The 18,696-nt window shown below is 29.5% G+C and overlaps 2 protein-coding genes and 1 long non-coding RNA gene across 3 annotated transcripts; all 3 read left to right on the top strand.

Moving 5' to 3' along the window:
- Nucleotides 1-350: 350 nt before the first annotated feature.
- LOC119687256 lies at nt 351-1,244 on the top strand. The gene is made up of 3 exons (XR_005253124.1): nt 351-433; nt 496-748; nt 1,095-1,244. It is a non-coding gene; the product is annotated as an uncharacterized LOC119687256 (long non-coding RNA).
- Nucleotides 1,245-2,557: 1,313 nt separating this feature from the next.
- On the top strand, nt 2,558-3,970 carry LOC119687653 (26S proteasome non-ATPase regulatory subunit 14). The gene is made up of 2 exons (XM_038102059.1): nt 2,558-3,537; nt 3,606-3,970. Exons 1-2 carry the CDS (start codon nt 2,773-2,775, stop codon nt 3,765-3,767), a joined length of 927 nt encoding a protein of 308 aa, XP_037957987.1. The 5' UTR covers nt 2,558-2,772; the 3' UTR covers nt 3,768-3,970.
- A 3,898-nt stretch (nt 3,971-7,868) lies between these two features.
- On the top strand, nt 7,869-14,688 carry LOC119687654 (UDP-galactose transporter senju). The gene is made up of 4 exons (XM_038102060.1): nt 7,869-8,213; nt 8,277-8,394; nt 11,072-11,258; nt 13,483-14,688. The coding sequence occupies exons 1-4, from the start codon at nt 8,129-8,131 to the stop codon at nt 14,257-14,259; spliced, it is 1,167 nt and encodes a 388-aa protein (XP_037957988.1). The 5' UTR covers nt 7,869-8,128; the 3' UTR covers nt 14,260-14,688.
- Nucleotides 14,689-18,696: the final 4,008 nt, after the last annotated feature.

Raw genomic sequence — 18,696 nt, forward strand, 5'->3', positions numbered from 1 at the left:
ATCAACTATTTTGGTGATTCTCAGATTAGTACAAATTTGATTAATAGTGCTGCCAGTCCCAAGTGTGGTAATAATAAGCAAGACACTTAAAATGAACTTTTGTATAGAAATTTGTTAGCTATCTCTCTCAGCTGTTTGAATTGTGTGTAAACAATTTTCACTGTTAACGTATGTTTCGCTTTTGCTGTTGATGCGAGTGCTGCCAAGCATTTACACACAACAAACTAATCAGATTACGCATTTTGGGTCGTTCAAGCAACTGACTAACATCAAAATGCAAAATTTTTTTTATATGAAGTTTTTGTATCAACTAAGCAACTAATCAGTTGCCTGAATACCCCTAATATATAAAAAATTACAAATTACTCAAAATCAACAAATGATAGTGCTTTCTTCAATTATTACTAGAAAACAAAGCAAGTGTTGGACTTTGGTAAGTACGGGCAGTAAATATTGTTAAATAAAAAGTAAAATTTAATTGATTTGCTATTGTAGAAAAGAACGAAGAAAATTTAGAAAGAAGATTGTCAAAAAAAATGGTCCTGAGTTTTTTGAAGAAAATTTTCGCATGAGCATTTAATCTTTCAATAAGCTATGCCATCTTTTGAAAAATATGAAAAAGCAAGACACCTGTTTTAGGTATGCAATTTGTTTGAGAAAACGAATTGCAATTGCCTTTACTGTCTTGGCTCATCAGCTGAATTTAGAAGCATTGCAAATCTTTTTGGCGTTGGAAAGGCCACAGTTTGTAAGTGTTTGAAAGAATTTTGTGCAGAAGTGTGGAAAACTCTTTTGTCTTTATACATGAATGTTTTACCATTAAACAGTGAAAAGATAAAAGAGTGCATTAGCGGATTCGAAGTCTTGGGTTTTTCCACAATGGGCAAGTTCTCAATTTATTATTAGTGACATCTATTAATTATTGTCAATATAATTAATAGATGTCACTAATAATAGTCCAATAATGCTATTGACTACTACTACTACAAAGAATAGTATTCGACCGTTCTTTTTTTTAGGCAAGTATTATATTAATTTCATGTATAAAGTAAACAAAATTAAATAAACGTGTAAACATGCATACATGTTCACAGATACCGTTTCCTTTACATCAATTGCGATTATCCTGGACGAGTTAATGACTCCTATATTTATGCTATATTTATGAAAACTCATCACTGAAGTAGCAGTTCGATAATTGCAGTGCGCTATAAGCGAACAGTAAGGTGATCAATGGTGTGAAAATACCAGTTCTAATCCTTGGATTAATTAATTATATTAATTACATATATTATTATATATTTTATATTAATTATATATTTCATATCTAAAAAAAACAAATGTTTAAGAAAATTCTTACATGTTGTTTATTTTGAATTTTGATTGTTTGTTTATGTTTACATTTTGTTTCATGTGTCAAATATCGATCATTTTCAATGTTGTAATCGTCTTTTATGGTATAATTTTGTTTCTGAGAGGAAACTCTGTATGGTTAATGAAATTTACTCAGTAAGATAAGCTTACTAGCTAAGCAGTGGAAACGTACTATTAAAGCTCTTAATTCGCGACAGGACTGTTCTTTTTGTACACACATATATACATGAACTAAGTTCAACACTGCATGGATGCGTAGCTGAAGTGAGGAAACTTTAATCGTAATTAATATAAATTAAATAGAAAGAATATTTATAATAAAATTTGTTACATATATAACTGTGTTCACTTTATGATAGAAATATTTTTAATCTATGATAAAATTATCACCAACATCGTACGCAAAAGTTTTTTATGTTCGTCTAATACATCAAAGAGCTTAATTTCAAAAGCTATAGTATTATTTTTTTAAAAAAAGAATGAATTACTTCATTTCCTTCATTGGAAATTCCAACGAATATTGCAATCATATGTCAAAATTTATATGTAAATAAGAATTCAAACAGAATTCAAAAATTTCATAAATTTGAAAATTGGAAAAAAAAAGAAAAAATTCAGTGTTTTATTTTGAAATTTTCAACATTTTTCCCATTCCTCTTAATTTTGTATTCCTTTTAATTTTCAATCTATGTTAAATATATATTTTTATACAAAATGTAATTTGCTTGCATTATGCTATTTTCGCTAATTGTCAAAACATAACACTTGACAGACTGCAACAGTGAGCCACCAAAAAGTCCTAATGTTTCCTCACTCATATATAAGATATTCAAATTATTTTGATTATTGTCGTTTTTCTGTTTTTAGTTTGCGCACTTAATTTAGTAATAAATATATTTTTAAATACATTTAATAATATAATTAAATTGTTGTATATATATAAATTATTTCGTTTTATAAAATTTTATTTATATTTTGCATATAAAATTGAAATAAATTTTTTAATTTATTTACTAATTAATAATTGTCATATATGTTAAGGTTCAAAACAAATATATTCTCAAAAAATTGTATCAATATTTACATTTGTATTTTTACAGATTATAACAATTAATTAATTAATTTAATATATTTGTATTATTTTAAAATCCCTAATGCAACCATCCGCGCTCAACTGATCCAAATTGTGTGAAGTTGGCAGCACTTAACTTAGTTGATTATTACTTGCACATTTGGCGATTGTCAAACCCAAAAGAAGTGAATTTTGCTGCGTTGTTTCGCGGTGTTGTTAAAGTTTAAGTTCGTCAAATAATTAATATATATTGCATTTACAGAGTGCAATAACTTATAAAATAGATTAAACAAATCTTTTTGTATTGCATTAATTATTAATCAGAAATGGATCGCTTGTTACGTTTAGGCGGCGCTATGCCACAGGCTCCACCACCAACAGACGCTCCTGTTGTAGATACTGCAGAGCAGGTATATATCTCGTCATTAGCTTTACTTAAAATGCTAAAACATGGTCGAGCTGGTGTACCAATGGAAGTCATGGGTTTAATGTTGGGCGAATTCGTTGATGATTACACCGTACATGTTATTGACGTTTTTGCAATGCCACAAACAGGCACAGGAGTATCCGTTGAAGCAGTTGATCCAGTTTTTCAGGCGAAAATGTTAGATATGTTGAAGCAAACTGGTCGACCTGAAATGGTTGTTGGTTGGTACCATTCTCATCCTGGCTTTGGTTGCTGGCTTTCTGGTGTCGATATAAATACACAACAATCTTTTGAGGCACTTTCTGAACGTGCCGTTGCTGTTGTAGTTGATCCGATACAATCAGTTAAAGGAAAAGTTGTTATTGATGCTTTTCGTCTTATAAATCCTAATACGTTGGTACTTGGACAAGAGCCTCGTCAAACCACATCGAATTTGGGTCACTTACAAAAACCCTCGGTACAAGCTTTGATTCATGGCCTCAACCGACATTACTATTCGATTAGCATTAATTATAGAAAAAATGAGCTTGAACAAAAAATGTTGCTTAACTTACACAAGAAATCATGGATGGATGGTCTTACACTTGCCGACTACCAGGAACATAGCGATATTAATGAAAAGACTGTACAAGATATGTTGGAGCTGGCCAAAAATTACAATAAGGTAAGTGAAACTTTATATTATGAAGCCAATAAATTTTAATTAATAATAATTATAATGTTTATATACAGGCATTAGAAGATGAAGAAAAAATGACGCCTCAACAACTGGCTATTAAAAATGTTGGCAAGCAGGATCCCAAACGTCATTTAGAAGAAAAAGTGGATATAGTTATGCAGAATAATATTGTTCAGTCGCTGGCTTCGATGCTTGATGCAATTGCATTTAAATAGGTTTTTAAGAACAAATTCAACCACGTCAGAGAACACAACTTCATTTCCATATACAGTTTTTCAAAAACAACAAATTCATATCAAATTCTTGATAGTTCTACATTTTAAAAATTTGACGATAATATATATCTGTAATGTTTTAATTTTAACTTAACAAAATTAATAACAGAATTGACAAACAAGTGTAATAAAAACAATATAATATTATTTACTTTGTTTTTTATTTGTATAAGACTGTTTTTGTTTGTGAATCATATATGGTGAATAGTTGTATACGTACTATAAAAACTATTTTTTGACGAATATTTTCATTGTCTTATCGGTGAAAATTTTCTCAACAGAAAATCTCGCTTTCAAGAATAATATCTTGAAGACGTCTCTATATGACAAATAAGCATATTCCTCGCATTTGTAAGATCGTATGTTATCAGAATAAATGATGTGTGGTATAATGTTTGCATGAGGAAAGTGTGGTTTAGCCTGTATAGATTTATACTAAGAAGGTCATCTTATATAAGAAAAAAAATCCATATGCAGTGCTGACGCGAGGACGTGAAATAATTAATCCTAATAATTAAGTATTAAATGTAAACAAAAAACTTTTATGTTAGCTAGTACTCACGCATGAGGGAAGCACTTTCTATTATAAATGGTATGTGAGTCATGTATAAACAATATCAATAGTTCATAACAAGACTAACGATTCCACATATATTTAATTATTAATAATCACATACTATACCCAGTAGTATATATGCTACTGAGATACTCTGATTTGTTTTCGCTCAAAGTATGTTTGTATACTGTTTTAATCCTTTTTGTACAGTTTTGCATCATGTCGATCAGTGATCGATATTTTATGATTTATCCTAATTATGTCTTTAAATAAAAGCCAAAATAAACTAATATTATTTACAAAACAACAACTTCGGAAGTTGTTATGGAATATTCACTTTGCAAGATATGTATATATATAATTTTGTGCATAATGAGCATTATGTATGTACATGTATGACTATATTGGAAAAGAGAATGGAAGAGAGAATGAATACTTATTTATTTAGTTGACAATTTCAACTGTTCTTGGCCCCATTTCGTAACCTCTACCAGTCAGCTTAATCAGCGCAAAGCTGTCATCAGCTGTCGGTATTAAACGATGTTGGATAATTCGGCACCAAATTCTTTTAAAAAAGATTCGTACACTGTATTGCATTTTCTTCTAAGCAATACCGAATCATATGCTTTTTTAACCGGAACAGCGAAAACTATTTTTAATGATCCCAACTACGTCATTGTCGCAATACAAATCATATAAGTCTTTATTTATCTAATCCAGTACTCGTTGCATATAAGAACAAAGTTATTCCTATTATTCGAAACATTTTCCTGCTGAACACACCTAATCTCTTCTTATCGATCAGTCATTATAATAAATTTGTAGAGATCGAAAGCAGATTCTATTAGCAAGAGTGATTCTATGTTAAATCTTTGGGATGACCATATTTTTAGTCCTACCCTGCCTCCTACATACCATAACAGAATACCAGCATTTATTAAGAAAGTACGCCTCACTGACTTAAATGTGTCCTAATGTAAAAGCGAACCATTTCTTATGCAGATACATCTATTAGGCGGGATATGTGTTTAGGTCTATTGTTTTTTTTAGGCTATATCCTGATATCAATTGAGCTAGGACAGTTCATGCTGCACGGGGGACAGTCGTTTTTCCTGAGAGATTTAGGTGGGAGTCTATTGAAAACCTTGTTGTAAGTCAGCCTCATTCTCAAATGGAGTACTGCATCTATGTATAAGGCTGTTAGTCTACGTTTATATTCGACCTCAGTGATGTTACCTTCATTGCAAAAGGTGTCAATATATCTATAACACGAAGAGAGGGATAGACAAATATATCTTGGAGGGAGGCCTCTACTGAAGTTGACAGAAGTTGGTTATGATCTTTTGCAAGAAACATTTTGCATGAAGACGATCAACTTGCGATAACAGCTGCTTGCAATCCGCAATGCCGTATTTTGCCATAATTGTATATTAATCCAGTGCGTATTTCAGTGATATGGGGTTGCATACTAGAGTAACATAGGCCGCAATAGGTCGTTCTATTGCTTTGTATATGTTTTGTACGCTTTCTTTACAGTTACTCAATGAGCAACCTGCGAGCGCTTTTAAAACGTCAGTGCGAGATTCGACTGCACATAGCTGAGAAAGCTAATGTGTTTATTGTAAACAGGTAAAATGTCTCGATACGACTTAAGAATGCTTTCATAGGTGTGGAAATGGTTACAAATTAATATGGTTTAAAGTGTCATACAATATCTGCGTTTCAGCAAACATGATCCGCTCAATGATCTGGATTATCTTTGCTGAAACGATACGGATCACGTTTGAAAATAATTGGCAACGCATGAAATATGACAGTTGGGTTTGTGTACAAAATTTTTTGATTTTTGTGAATAATTTTGGCACTAAAAAAATAAGTAAGAACATTTTGAATACAAAAAATCTAAAAAATAGAAAAAAATTAAAACTGTTGAGCTGTGTGAAGTATTAAATGTAAGTTTTTATTTAGTATTTACTTTAAAATTTAAATTTAATTCTATAGTAAATAAATGAAAATTGCAGATTTTATTAGAATCATCAAGCGAAACTGATTCTTCCATTCCCTTTTTAAATACTAGTTCAAGTGTATTAAACTCAAGGGATGAAGTGCATCAGCATGGATATAGTGGAAGTTTTGTGGAAACGATCAATAATTCTTTCGTTAAAGATTATTTGATTGGTATTTGCACATAAAAAATACAATTGCTATATATTAATTATGTTTCATATTTTAATAGATTTGTTAATAAATTCCAATAATTAAATGCAAAATAACCGTGATGATCACAATCGGACGAGAGCAATGAAGGAATTTTATATATTTTTGTGGTATATGGCAAATATGAATACTTTTTGCGAATTTGGTATTTGTTTTGGCATACCAAGAGCTTCTGTATGGAGAATAATTGAAAGAACTAGTGTTAAGCGTATATCAATTGGACACTAATTTATAAAATACGCACTTGCTAATAATGCAAAAGTGGAAACTTCGAAAAAATTCCCGTTAGTAATTGGTTGCATAGACAGTACACATGTAAAAATAAATGCACCACACCATAGCAAATAGGCTTATTTCAAAAGAAAGCATGACTATAGCTTAATTTTGCAGATAGTTTGCGATGAAAATGGTTTTTTTATAAACGTTTATGTTGGAGAGCCTGGATCCTTATGTATTGTTCTGTTTTAATTAAATAAATGTATTCAACTTAATTTATATATATTCATTTCAAATTAATTGATTTTAATAAATTATCAAACAACACTTTTTCAATAATAATAAAACGTAAATAAATAAGGTAATAATTTTAATTATAGTAATAGTTAAAACATTATTTTAAACAAAGAAATAAATAATAACGACATATTAAATAAATAAGTACATAAAATAAATAATAAATAAATAAAATCAATAATAAATAAATATATTTGTTTATAATTTTACTGCACCGTTGCATCGCATTGCCAACCTCATTTGCATTAAAATACGTTCCACTTTTATCTTTTACACACATTCCACATTGAACCAGAAAGTGAACCAGATCAATTGCTGATTCACCCCATTGTTTTTGTTTTGCATGTAAAATTGAGCGGATCATGTTTGCTGAAACGCAGCTAATATAAACGAGATAACTGATACAATCGAGTAGGGTAGTAGTTTGGGGTCTTTTTTTAAAGCATATGAAATCAAATACTTTGTTTTGTATGTTTACTCTGTACTCCCACAAAATATGAATATATTTCGCTCTCACCCTAAAGAAAAAATGTGATGGTGAGCTCATTTGCCGTAAAATATTTCCAAACGACGCATGTCAGCAAATAAGAAAACATTAAAAAGCTTCAGTGCCGCCCCTGAATACGATGTGTAATAATATATATATATTTATTGCTTATATACAACGGAACGAATACACTTACGAAGTGCGTGTAGTGAAAAATTTTCGTTGGCAACACTGTTGAACAGCTGTTTTTAGTTGTTTAGTGATTAAAACAATTTTCTGTTCAGCAATAAAGTTGATAAAAATTGCTACTTAAAAAACCTATAAAGAAACAAGATGTTGTTATAATGGTGTATTATTTTAATATAGCACAATTATCAAAGACGAATGTAACGTTGATTTGTATTGTAAATTTTGTTTGACTCACAGTTGAAGTGACGTGGATGTGCGAAAGTAGCTTCTGCTGCACGAAAAACAAAACAAATTAAACCAAATTTATATTTATTTTGTTAAATTAAAGTCAACATCAATATGGTTGCGAATTGGCGGGATCTCTTCCCGACAAAATTAACTTTTGTGATTTTTATCTTTTATATGACATTATTTATAGGACAAGGTAAAAATGTCGAAAATGTTTATTTGTTTTGTTGGTAAACACGATATTTTTGATTTGTTACAGGGATTTTTGTGACAGCTTCACAGGAAACAAACAATTCCTATAAATATAACACGGTGACAGTGGTGCTATTAACGGAGGTTCTTAAGCTTTTGGTTTCTGCCAGTTTATATTGTCGCGAGTAAGTTAAATCTTCCTACCATTGACACAAATAATGTGTGTGTGTGTGTGTGTGTGTGTGAAGTTTTAATATATATACATATGTATATCTGCGAACAAGTATAAACATGATATATAATTACAAATTCGAATCAGTTATAGTCCGTAAGGAAGTATTAGCTACTACTTCGGATCGGATTACTGGTGTACTTAGAATAATTGCAAACATTATCTTAAGTGTTGCGGCATGAGTGATTGTAATAAGTGAAATTTATTTTAATTAAATATTCAGTATATGCTCAACCTATTTTTGAAGAACCAGAATATATAACAAGCAGTCATTATACATATATAATCTTTAAAGAGCAAGAAATATTCTCTACAGAGCCATTGAACGTTAATCAATGTTTTTTGGATATGAAGAATATTGTTTGCCTCTTTCACTTGTTGTTTTTGTTAAAGTCCGAGAAACATACGAATGTATGAATTGAAACTTTGATTAGGTAGACGTTAAGTAGGCGAAAGAGTTGTTTGAAGGTTAAGAACGGATGAGCGATAGGCGAAATTTAATTAAAACTAGCATGGATAAAGGTACCTTGCAACTTAGACCTGATTGAACTTAGACCTATTTATAATGTCCAGCCAGCATTGTGTGAAAAGGAAGAATTAAGAATGTAAAAGTTGTAGGTCATTATGTCTTGGATACAATTTAAATCAAACAATGTTGTTGATAAGCATAAATAGAAGATATGTCTTTGAATAAAAGAAACTCTTACTAATTTTACCTGCTGGAAAGCAGGCAACTAAAATGAAAATTTGGAATGCTAAACTGAAAATTTCTTACAATATTCACTGATACAGCTGCAACAATCTAAAAGAAAATATAATTTCCAAAGCAGATGACATCCACCTTCGATAAATTGCACCTTACTAAGCAAAATCAATTATGCAGCACACTATTTAGCGGCTCCAAAACCCCACAGATGGATCGAGGATGCCGCATGAAATTGAGAAACAGATAAATTGACTTATATATCGTACCATAACTTCTATTAATTAATATTAACTGAACAATTATATGTACATGTAAAACCTGAGCATAAGATATACTCAATACATAATATATCGGTGTTAAAAAACGGTCGAAGTTGTAGAATAAGAATCGATGTGCCATAAAAAAAAATAATTCAAAATTGAAAAAAATCATTTATCATAAAATCACCAAAAATAAATTGTTTGCTGTAAATGCGTCACTACAGAATCCTAATGTAATAAAGCGTTCCTACAATAATCACACTAAAATATATATAATTGCTATCTTAAACTACTTTAATATAGCACACATATGATTAATATTAATTGTCATAAAATATATCAATATATATACATTATACATAAATATTTTACAGGAACTTATGATGACTCATAAACAATTTTATGATAAGTAACTACTTTGTAATAAGTAGCTTGTAAAATCTTATTTTTAATTCAATTAAGTCAATATAATAATTATCGTCTTTTTATTAAAAAATTCAATTTCATGCGTTTTTTAATCATTTAGCACCATAAAAACATTAATATTTTTTAGATAACAAGATACAAAAATCATGATAATTCAAGTTCGGAACAATAACAACAACAACTGAACATAGTAAATTTAAGAAAGGTGTATCTCAGATGTGCGGACACATCTAACAGATTACGTTAAATATATCTAAACGAGTTTAAGCGAAACTTCAAAAAAATATAGTTTTTAATTTTTAAATTGTTACGTCGAAATTATTTTAAAGTCGGTTTAATTTTTTTACAATTCCTAATATTACGAATTCTCCTGATGAAGGCCAAATCGAATTTGTCGAAATAATTATAGAAATATATAAAAAATTAACGCTCGAAATAAAAGTTAATATTCTTAAAAAAATAAAACCGACTTTAAAAGAAGTATAGGTTCTAAATTAGTTTTTATTGTATCGCTAACTTAAAGATCTAGAAGTGTTTTTTGCTTCGGATTGTTTCTTCATTCTTAGGGAAGCTTGATTGTGCCGGCTTCCTAACGATCTGCAAAATTCAAATGAAGTTCCAACGGTTAAACTGAACTTTATAGTTGACCTCATACTTACGCGAAATATATTCTAATATTTAGTTAGAAGAATTATCAATATTTAGTTTGCATATGTTACCAACGGTGAAATTCAGACAGAAGTGCTGAACGGGTTATCGTTGTTAAGTAGCTCCTGATTTGTATGCGATTGCTCTGGAGCTTGTGTTAAAAATAAAAAAGTCTGAATTGCTAATGCATTTATTTCAAATCGTTGTGGGTAATATCCTTAATTCTTCTGAAATTATGTTAATTTCATTATTAATTTAAATAGGTTAAGTGTATACTGTCTTTTCTGCTGATTAGAACTTGAAATATATTTTTAAAAATCTTAAATAAATTGTTTCAAAGAAAACAATAATGTTTAAAAAATACATAAAAGTATCTTTGGTTTAACTATATATTTACTAGTAATAAATTTAGAAACACTGTTACTTGGATTAATGCTCCCACTGCAGACTGACATGTCTGTATAGAAATTTACCCTGTTTTAAAAATTAATAAATAAATAATTGAAATTGAACTGAAACTAAATTTTCATAATGTATAATAAAAACTTTTTAAATTTTTTGCTAGTGAAAATATGATTTTTTCATTACAGAAATAATCTCAAATCCTTGGTTCGAGATGTGCGCAAGGATTCAAACGTTATGATGCTATACTTTGTGCCAGCATTCCTATATTGTCTATACAATAATTTGGCATTTGTGAACTTGGCGACATTCGATCCAACTACATATTATTTACTACTACAGCTACGTGTAGTTGTAACTGGGGTCTTGTTTCAAGTGAGTACTAACTGTATATTATATATATGGACACGATATTCATTCCACATATTTACGTTATATTTTCCCTCGCTTATTCTAGGTCAGTCAAGAATGTTTATTTATAAAATTAATTTTATTATGCATACATAAATAATATAAAAACCAGCAGAGTCACACACCTGGGAAGCACAGACATTGACTGAGTAAACTCAGTCAGTCACTTCGCTTAAATGCCAATGTTTTTTTTTTTTTTATCGAAAGTCAATATGTTTTGGTTATAAATGTTTATGAGTAAATTTAGACTTAAAGCATTTTGCATACGAATTCCTAATTACTTGTATTGTTTTATTATGTGCGATAATATTTAGATAACAATAATACATTTCATTCAGAAATCAGTGTTTCTCAACTGCTTTGCACTCCAAATGATTGAAATTAATTGAAATTTTTTAATAATAAACCTAATAATTTGACCTAAAATTCGCGTCGCATGTTAGACCAGCCTTTACTAGGTTCTTGTCACACTAAGATCTAGTCTAAAATACACATTAAAAAATCTTAAAAAAATGCTTGCTGTCACTTTTCTTAAGACAAAATAGAGACATTTTCTAGAGACAAAATCTACATAAGTCACGCATATAGCTTTTTGTCCTTAGCAATGCAGTAAACAGTTAATCTGATATCGCTAAGAACCAACAGGTCTATGCGTGAGATATGATCAGTCAAGCTGACGTAACGTATAATTTTCACCATTTCCGAGTTACAATCTTTGAGGAACCTTAACATGTCATAAAATAGCCTACCATTCTCTTCTTTTTCTTCGGTTTCTTTTTGTTAGCGTTAGTTCTTTTCTATATACATTTTTATAATTTTATGTATAAAAATAGTTTAAATCTTAATTTCATCATTCTCTGTACAGCATACATACTAGGTAGTGCGCAATTACGTAAAACTTCATTAACACAATTCCTAAATGAACCCCGCTAACAAAATTTGCGTTATTTATCTCGTATTGCGACATGATATTCAATTAGTAAATTATCACAAGTAGTAGATATATATACAATTTAGATAAATATTTCAAGTGTGATCAAAAAGTAACCGGATATTTTGAAGGAGATAAAATAAATTTGGAATAAAATTTAAATTTGTGTATATTATTTACAAAATCCGAGTACTTTTTGAGCAGAAGGTATAATTGGTAACGTATTTACTTTTTATTGTTACACATTTTTAATTTGGGCTTTTTCGAATGAATGTTATTATAAGATTGCAACATCACTATCTCTATGGATACCTTGTTACACATTTCGGTTTTTTGAATTTGGTTTTTTCGAATGAATGTTATTATAAGATTGCTACATCACTATCTCTATAGATACCTTGTTAGCTCTAACTGAATGTTTAAATAGGTACGTTCTCTGCAACTCGAAGAAAATATGACTTATTCCGTGATATTTGCAACTTATAATATAAAAAAAATGCATACGAAAAATTTTGCTAAAACTACTTTTAAAAGATTTTCTCATGTAAAACCATTACTTATCTGATATAAACAAAATGTACGTGCAGTATTTGTTCTCAAATCCGAGCTCAGTTCTTAAAATGTCAATTCAGTTTTACTGCCACGGGTGTCGACATGACTTACTAGCATATTTTCAATCCAATTTTTTCATTATTATTAAAACACAACCCGGAAGTCTTATCATTTTTACTACGTGTGGATCCAATATGTTCGCATTGAAATACATTTTATCTTTGTTGAGTTTTTGTAAACAAGACATTTTTCATCAAAATAGTTTTTATTTTAATTTTTTTCGAATTTTATATCTCAGGGGCGTAGTAAGGTCAGTATATAGTAAAATTTTAGCTGAGTAAAGCTTTATTATACAAAAAAATCAAGCTGTTTTGTCTTGAAAAAAATGTTTTTATTCCAGCTTTAATTTGTTTAAAATAATCCACAAAAAAAAATGAGTACTCGGAAGTTTTAAATAATTTTATACATAGAGATAAAATATAGAGCACAATAAATTCTTCTAAAAGGAGTACTTAGGTAAGGAGTTACTATTAAGACAATAGTAACGTTCTAGTTATACAAACTTCAGTGTGCTTCTTTGCAATCTATCCATTGAGTGATTGCTGATTGCTCTTCTTTCGAATACTACCTACCAAATCATAATTTTTTTTATATAAACGATATATTAACGGCATTTCGTTATTAACTATTAGTTTGTTTTTACAGATCATTTTCAAGAAATACCTCACAAAACGTCAATGGATCTCCTTGATATTGCTTACAATCGGTTGCATGCTGAAGCAGTTGAACTTTAACAGTTTCTACAGTGATGCCAATGATGATAGCGAAGCAGCAAGTATATTCGTGAGAAATACAACACAAGTGGCCAATGGTGGCGATACAGCCAAGATGATGAACAAAAATATGACTGGCTTTGATTTCAGTTTAAGTGCATTACTAATAGTGGCTCAGACACTTTTCTCGTGCTTGGCTGGCGTTTACAATGAGTACTTACTGAAGGATAAAGGCGCTGAGGTTAACATATTCGTACAGAATGTGTACATGTATGTGGATTCAATTGTCTGCAATGCAATCATCTTATTGTTGAGAAATGAATTTTTAGCGGCTTTCACGAGGGAAAGTTTAAGTGCCATTTTTCGTTTTAATGTGATTATTATTATTGTGAACAATGCAGCCATTGGGATTGTAACTAGTTTTTTCCTGAAATACATGAACTCCATTTTGAAAACGTTTGCTAGTGCATTGGAACTACTATTCACAGCTGTGCTGTGTTACTTTCTCTTCGCCATCCCCATTTATGTCAATACAGCGTTAGCCATTGCGATGGTGTCTTTCGCGATATACCTATATTCACAAAGTCCCGTGGTAAATATGGGTAAAGTGCGGCCTATTAATAGCATAAATGAAGTCATCCACAGCTATGATAAACGCAAACTCTTAGACTCCGAAGATGAAACGGACTTGGAGATGGAAATAGTATAGTCTGCGCTTTTTAGTTTGTTATGCTTATTTGCCAAAATTAAAATATATTTTATAAATATTTTTATAAATAAATTTGTTGATATTTGTGTTAGTGTAAGTTGAGAATATTGTGAGATGGTATAAAAAATAATTATATACATATGTTAATGTTTATATTTAATTATTAAGAAAGTATTGTAATTATTTTGTTTAAAAATTCTGATATTTTCTATTGAAATAGAAACTATTTTTAAGATTTACTTTAATAATAGTTAAGTTAGTTAAGTACACGAAATGCCTCAATAATGACAAACTAGTGGCCCTATGCCTTCTTTGGCAAAGTACACGCTAAGAAAAAGATAAATGACAAAATAGGTACTCGCTTATATACATAGAAGTGCAAGTTTGTATATATATGATTACATATCGTATATAAATATATACAATATGTATATACATATATTGTTATAAAAAATATGAACGCCTGATATTAATATTAATAATTTTTTATTTTTAATGTTTTAGTTTAAACTTGTCTAGTTTTACTTAATACATAATTAATATTATAATTTAAAGCGTTATTTTGTATATAATAGAAATACATAATGCGATGTATTTGTAATAAATATATGCGCATGTAAATGCACAAAATAAGAATTTGTATGTATGAATGCTCCCAAATCTGATAAAATCTGGATTTAACCTATACGTAGTATAGGCAAAGCAGTGAACAAAAAATATAGTTTGGAATGATCCATTGATTCATTCAAAGATTACAGCAATTGTCATTGGAATTGGGACTTACAAAAATAGTGTATTCGTACAAATATCCTAAGTCAAATATCTTAATATATATATTTGTTTGTATATATGTTTGTATATAGCATATAAGTATACGTTGCTGATAATTTATGTATAATTCCCATTATTTTATGCATATCCTGTTAAATTTATTAATTTAAGTATATATCTTTATATATATATATAGATATTGTACAATTTGTAAAATCTAATACGAAACTAGTTTGCAACTAGTGCAATAAATCAAGTGCGATTAAATTTTTATTCCTAAAAAATATATTTAAATAGTTGTTATTTGTTAACATAGATTTATTTATATATAAATAATAAGCAGCAAAGCGAAAAAACTTATGATAATCCGATTTATATTTATAGAGAAGAGTTTATTCATATAGTATGATTAGAACTGTTAGAAACACTAGTACCCCTAAATTTTTACTGCCAGCAGATGCTGTTAGTATGTTGATTGATAATAATTCATTATATAAAACATTAAAATTCTCATAAAAATGTAGTCAAGTACGAATAAATGTAGTTTTGCATCACAAATTCTTAATAAATAAGATTTGTATTTTATTTATGTAGTTGTACATAAAATTGAACTATATATGAACTCATATATCGAAATGTTGAAAGGAACAATATATATATATATTAATAATTAGCTATAAGTTTGCTAAAATCAAAATCGTGACAAATAAACTGTGTTATTTTATGCCAAAAATATAAATTATATTTTATTTTAACCATTTATTTATTATAATATGATCAGTGTGAATCCCAAAGGTCCTCTTGCACACACCACTGGTATGCTGGAATGTGCATATGTTTTGAATAGGAACAAGTAATTGAGTTATATTAATTAAAAAATTATTTTGATAAAAGTTACTTTTTAAAAAAAATCAAATTAAAAACGACAACATATGGTCTCTCAAGTAAAATTACACAAAGTTAATTGAGTTAGTTTAAGTAAAATTCATTGCAAATTCATTCATTGCGTTCTAAGAACGATTTGTTGTACGTCCTGGAGTCACTCGTCGATTTAGACAATCAAATGCCGTTCAACACACCCGAAAGAGACAACAAGCACATATACTTGCGAACTACAAAAACAATAACCATAGTAGACTCACTCACTATAGAATGAAATATATAATTTCTATTCGTTTCGTTAATTCAAGTTTTTCATTATTTCGAAAATTATAGACTTAAGACTCTAAAGGATAATTTATACCTGAAAGTAATATAATTTTATATCTGTATATGCATATTACTACGTTATATATAGAATCTGCGCATTTTGATATTATATATCTGATTATGACGCCTTTGGTATAATTATTTTTTACGATGATCTACATTATTTGATTTATTTATATTATCCATCCAATGAAGATATTAAAACATGATTTGACATTTTTATTAGGTACGTAGCCCAAGAGGATATTCAATTGCTCAAGCCCCGCCGAAATCAAATGATGATATGTATATGTACACCTATTCTTTAGAACATTATTTATCTGACATGATTGAATGGTAAACAAAAATATAGTCGATCCAGCATTTTGTCTTAAAACACAAAATTGGTTTTAATTAGTTAATTGTTATCTTCCAGATATTTTATGGATTAAAAATTGTGCTCGTCAATTAAGGCAAAGATAAAGCAGTTAAGTAAGTTTACAATTCTATATTGCATTTGTAATATAAAATAAACAACACAAATATGTGATCGTTTATTATTAAGAAGATTCAATTATATCAGGTATTACTTAAGCAAAGAGTCTACTGTAGTTATAATTTCTACACTGACTATTACATATATAGTAAGCTAAGCAAACACTATAAAGAAATATATAGCACTTTCTTAACTTATTAAACTTTTATTTTATAATCAGCTCTCTTTACTAGGGATTCAAAAATCTTTTCTAATTACAAATTTTAAAAATCACAGATAGAGGGCGAGTTATTCGAAAGCTATAATCAGGTTTGTATTTTTTATTGCAATTTTTAGAACTTAAGATATAGTGAAATGTAAGTAATAACTTGCATAGGCTAAATTTATAATTGTATAATATTTTACGATACGATTTCATTCGATAGTTTATAATGTCCGTCCTTTTGCTGGTATCAGAGTTATTTGGATGGAAAAACAATTTATGGAGTGGTTAGAATTTGTAAATTTAAACTATTATTTGTTAATATATTGATCGGATTAAGAAGGTTCGTGTTGTTATGGAACAGTGTAATGAGTTGCAATCGAAAATTTGTTTATAATACACAACGACTTAGGAAACTGCCTTACAATGTAACTTATTTACTTTTACAACTGGGTTATAAAGGGGGCCTCGCAATTCTGATGTCGCCGACGTGCAGAGTTGGTCTAGCTCAGCCACTGTTTCACAACGACTTACTATGATGTCTTCTGTTTCCAATATTATTTATTCTGGCCCTAGGTGAAGTTTTAAAAGAATTGTTCAACTGTCATTATGCCATTGGTCACTCTTTTGTTACTTAGAAGACCTGCAGTGCATATAGTAGGCGTGTCTACCAAACCTCAGTTGTAATGCTCTTAAACACAAAACTGAATTGACTTAAAATAAATAAATACATAGCAAGATTGAAAATCAACACCAGAAAAACTGTTTTTATGTCTATCCGATATAGTGCTTTGACATATTTTCCTGTTAATATATTGTAGAAGGTGAAAACTTGGAAACCGTGTGTATAATAAACTTTAGTATATAGAAAGTGTCATAAGGAATATTTAGGAGTAAAACAGTAATATGTAACAACGCGAATAAAGCAAGAGCCACGTTTAATAATCTTAGTGTTGAAACAAAACTTCGGAAATATAATTCCAACGTTATATCGACATTATAACATGGTTATGAAAAACGGAAATCAATGATACTGACTCAAAGACATACACAAGTTTTCTTCGCCTTATGTTGCTTACCGTACTTTTTACTTTCATCTTCAAGATTTTTCCACAAAAGCATATCCAATACAAATGTGGGAGACATGGACTATGATGACAGAAAATGGAAATAGCTTTGGATATACTTTATGAAAACCAGGCAGTTATATTGCATGATAAGTCCTTAAATGGAATTTGCCGAGTAATCATAGGGTTTGTTGTGGATTATATTGTGGGTTACCTAATGTTTACTTGAAAGTTTACTTTTTATTGAACTTGCAGGTTTTGTGCACGTTTTGTGACTACTCTGATACGCAAAACGAAAGAACTTAGGTATATATTTAATATGGACGTGACGTGTGCGAGTTAGGCTAAGTTGATGCTAAACCAAATGGGAGATTTTTTCGGATTTTTTACACTGCACACATTTGGCCATTTATCAACACGTATCGACACATCACTACATTATCGGCACAACTTAGAATTTCCCACATTTAGAACGCAACTTAGCCTAACTCGCACACGACCTATATTATAATAATAATATATTTTATCGATTCAAGATATGAGACTCGGTGAAGTAAGTTCGGTTCATGTAGGGTGCACAATAGATCATTCAGTCGCAGTGCGAGATCTTTCAATATAATAGCAGATAGATTGTGGTAAAGAGTATTTAAATTGTGTTCTTTATGTCTCTCTGTTGCATACATGGATAATACATAGGTAAAGGTATTTCAATA

Source organism: Teleopsis dalmanni, chromosome X (assembly GCF_002237135.1).
Source record: "Teleopsis dalmanni isolate 2A chromosome X, ASM223713v2, whole genome shotgun sequence".
Lineage (NCBI taxonomy): Eukaryota > Metazoa > Arthropoda > Insecta > Diptera > Diopsidae > Teleopsis > Teleopsis dalmanni.

Bases quoted from the DNA above. Each gene is read 5' to 3' on its own strand.
- LOC119687653 (XM_038102059.1), top strand. From the start codon at position 2,773: ATGGATCGCTTGTTACGTTTAGGCGGCGCTATGCCACAGGCTCCACCA. The intron at 3,538-3,605 runs GTAAGTGAAACT...GTTTATATACAG, and splicing joins TGGCCAAAAATTACAATAAG to GCATTAGAAGATGAAGAAAA.
- LOC119687654 (XM_038102060.1), top strand. From the start codon at position 8,129: ATGGTTGCGAATTGGCGGGATCTCTTCCCGACAAAATTAACTTTTGTG. The intron at 8,214-8,276 runs GTAAAAATGTCG...GATTTGTTACAG, and splicing joins GACATTATTTATAGGACAAG to GGATTTTTGTGACAGCTTCA. The intron at 11,259-13,482 runs GTGAGTACTAAC...TTGTTTTTACAG, and splicing joins TAACTGGGGTCTTGTTTCAA to ATCATTTTCAAGAAATACCT.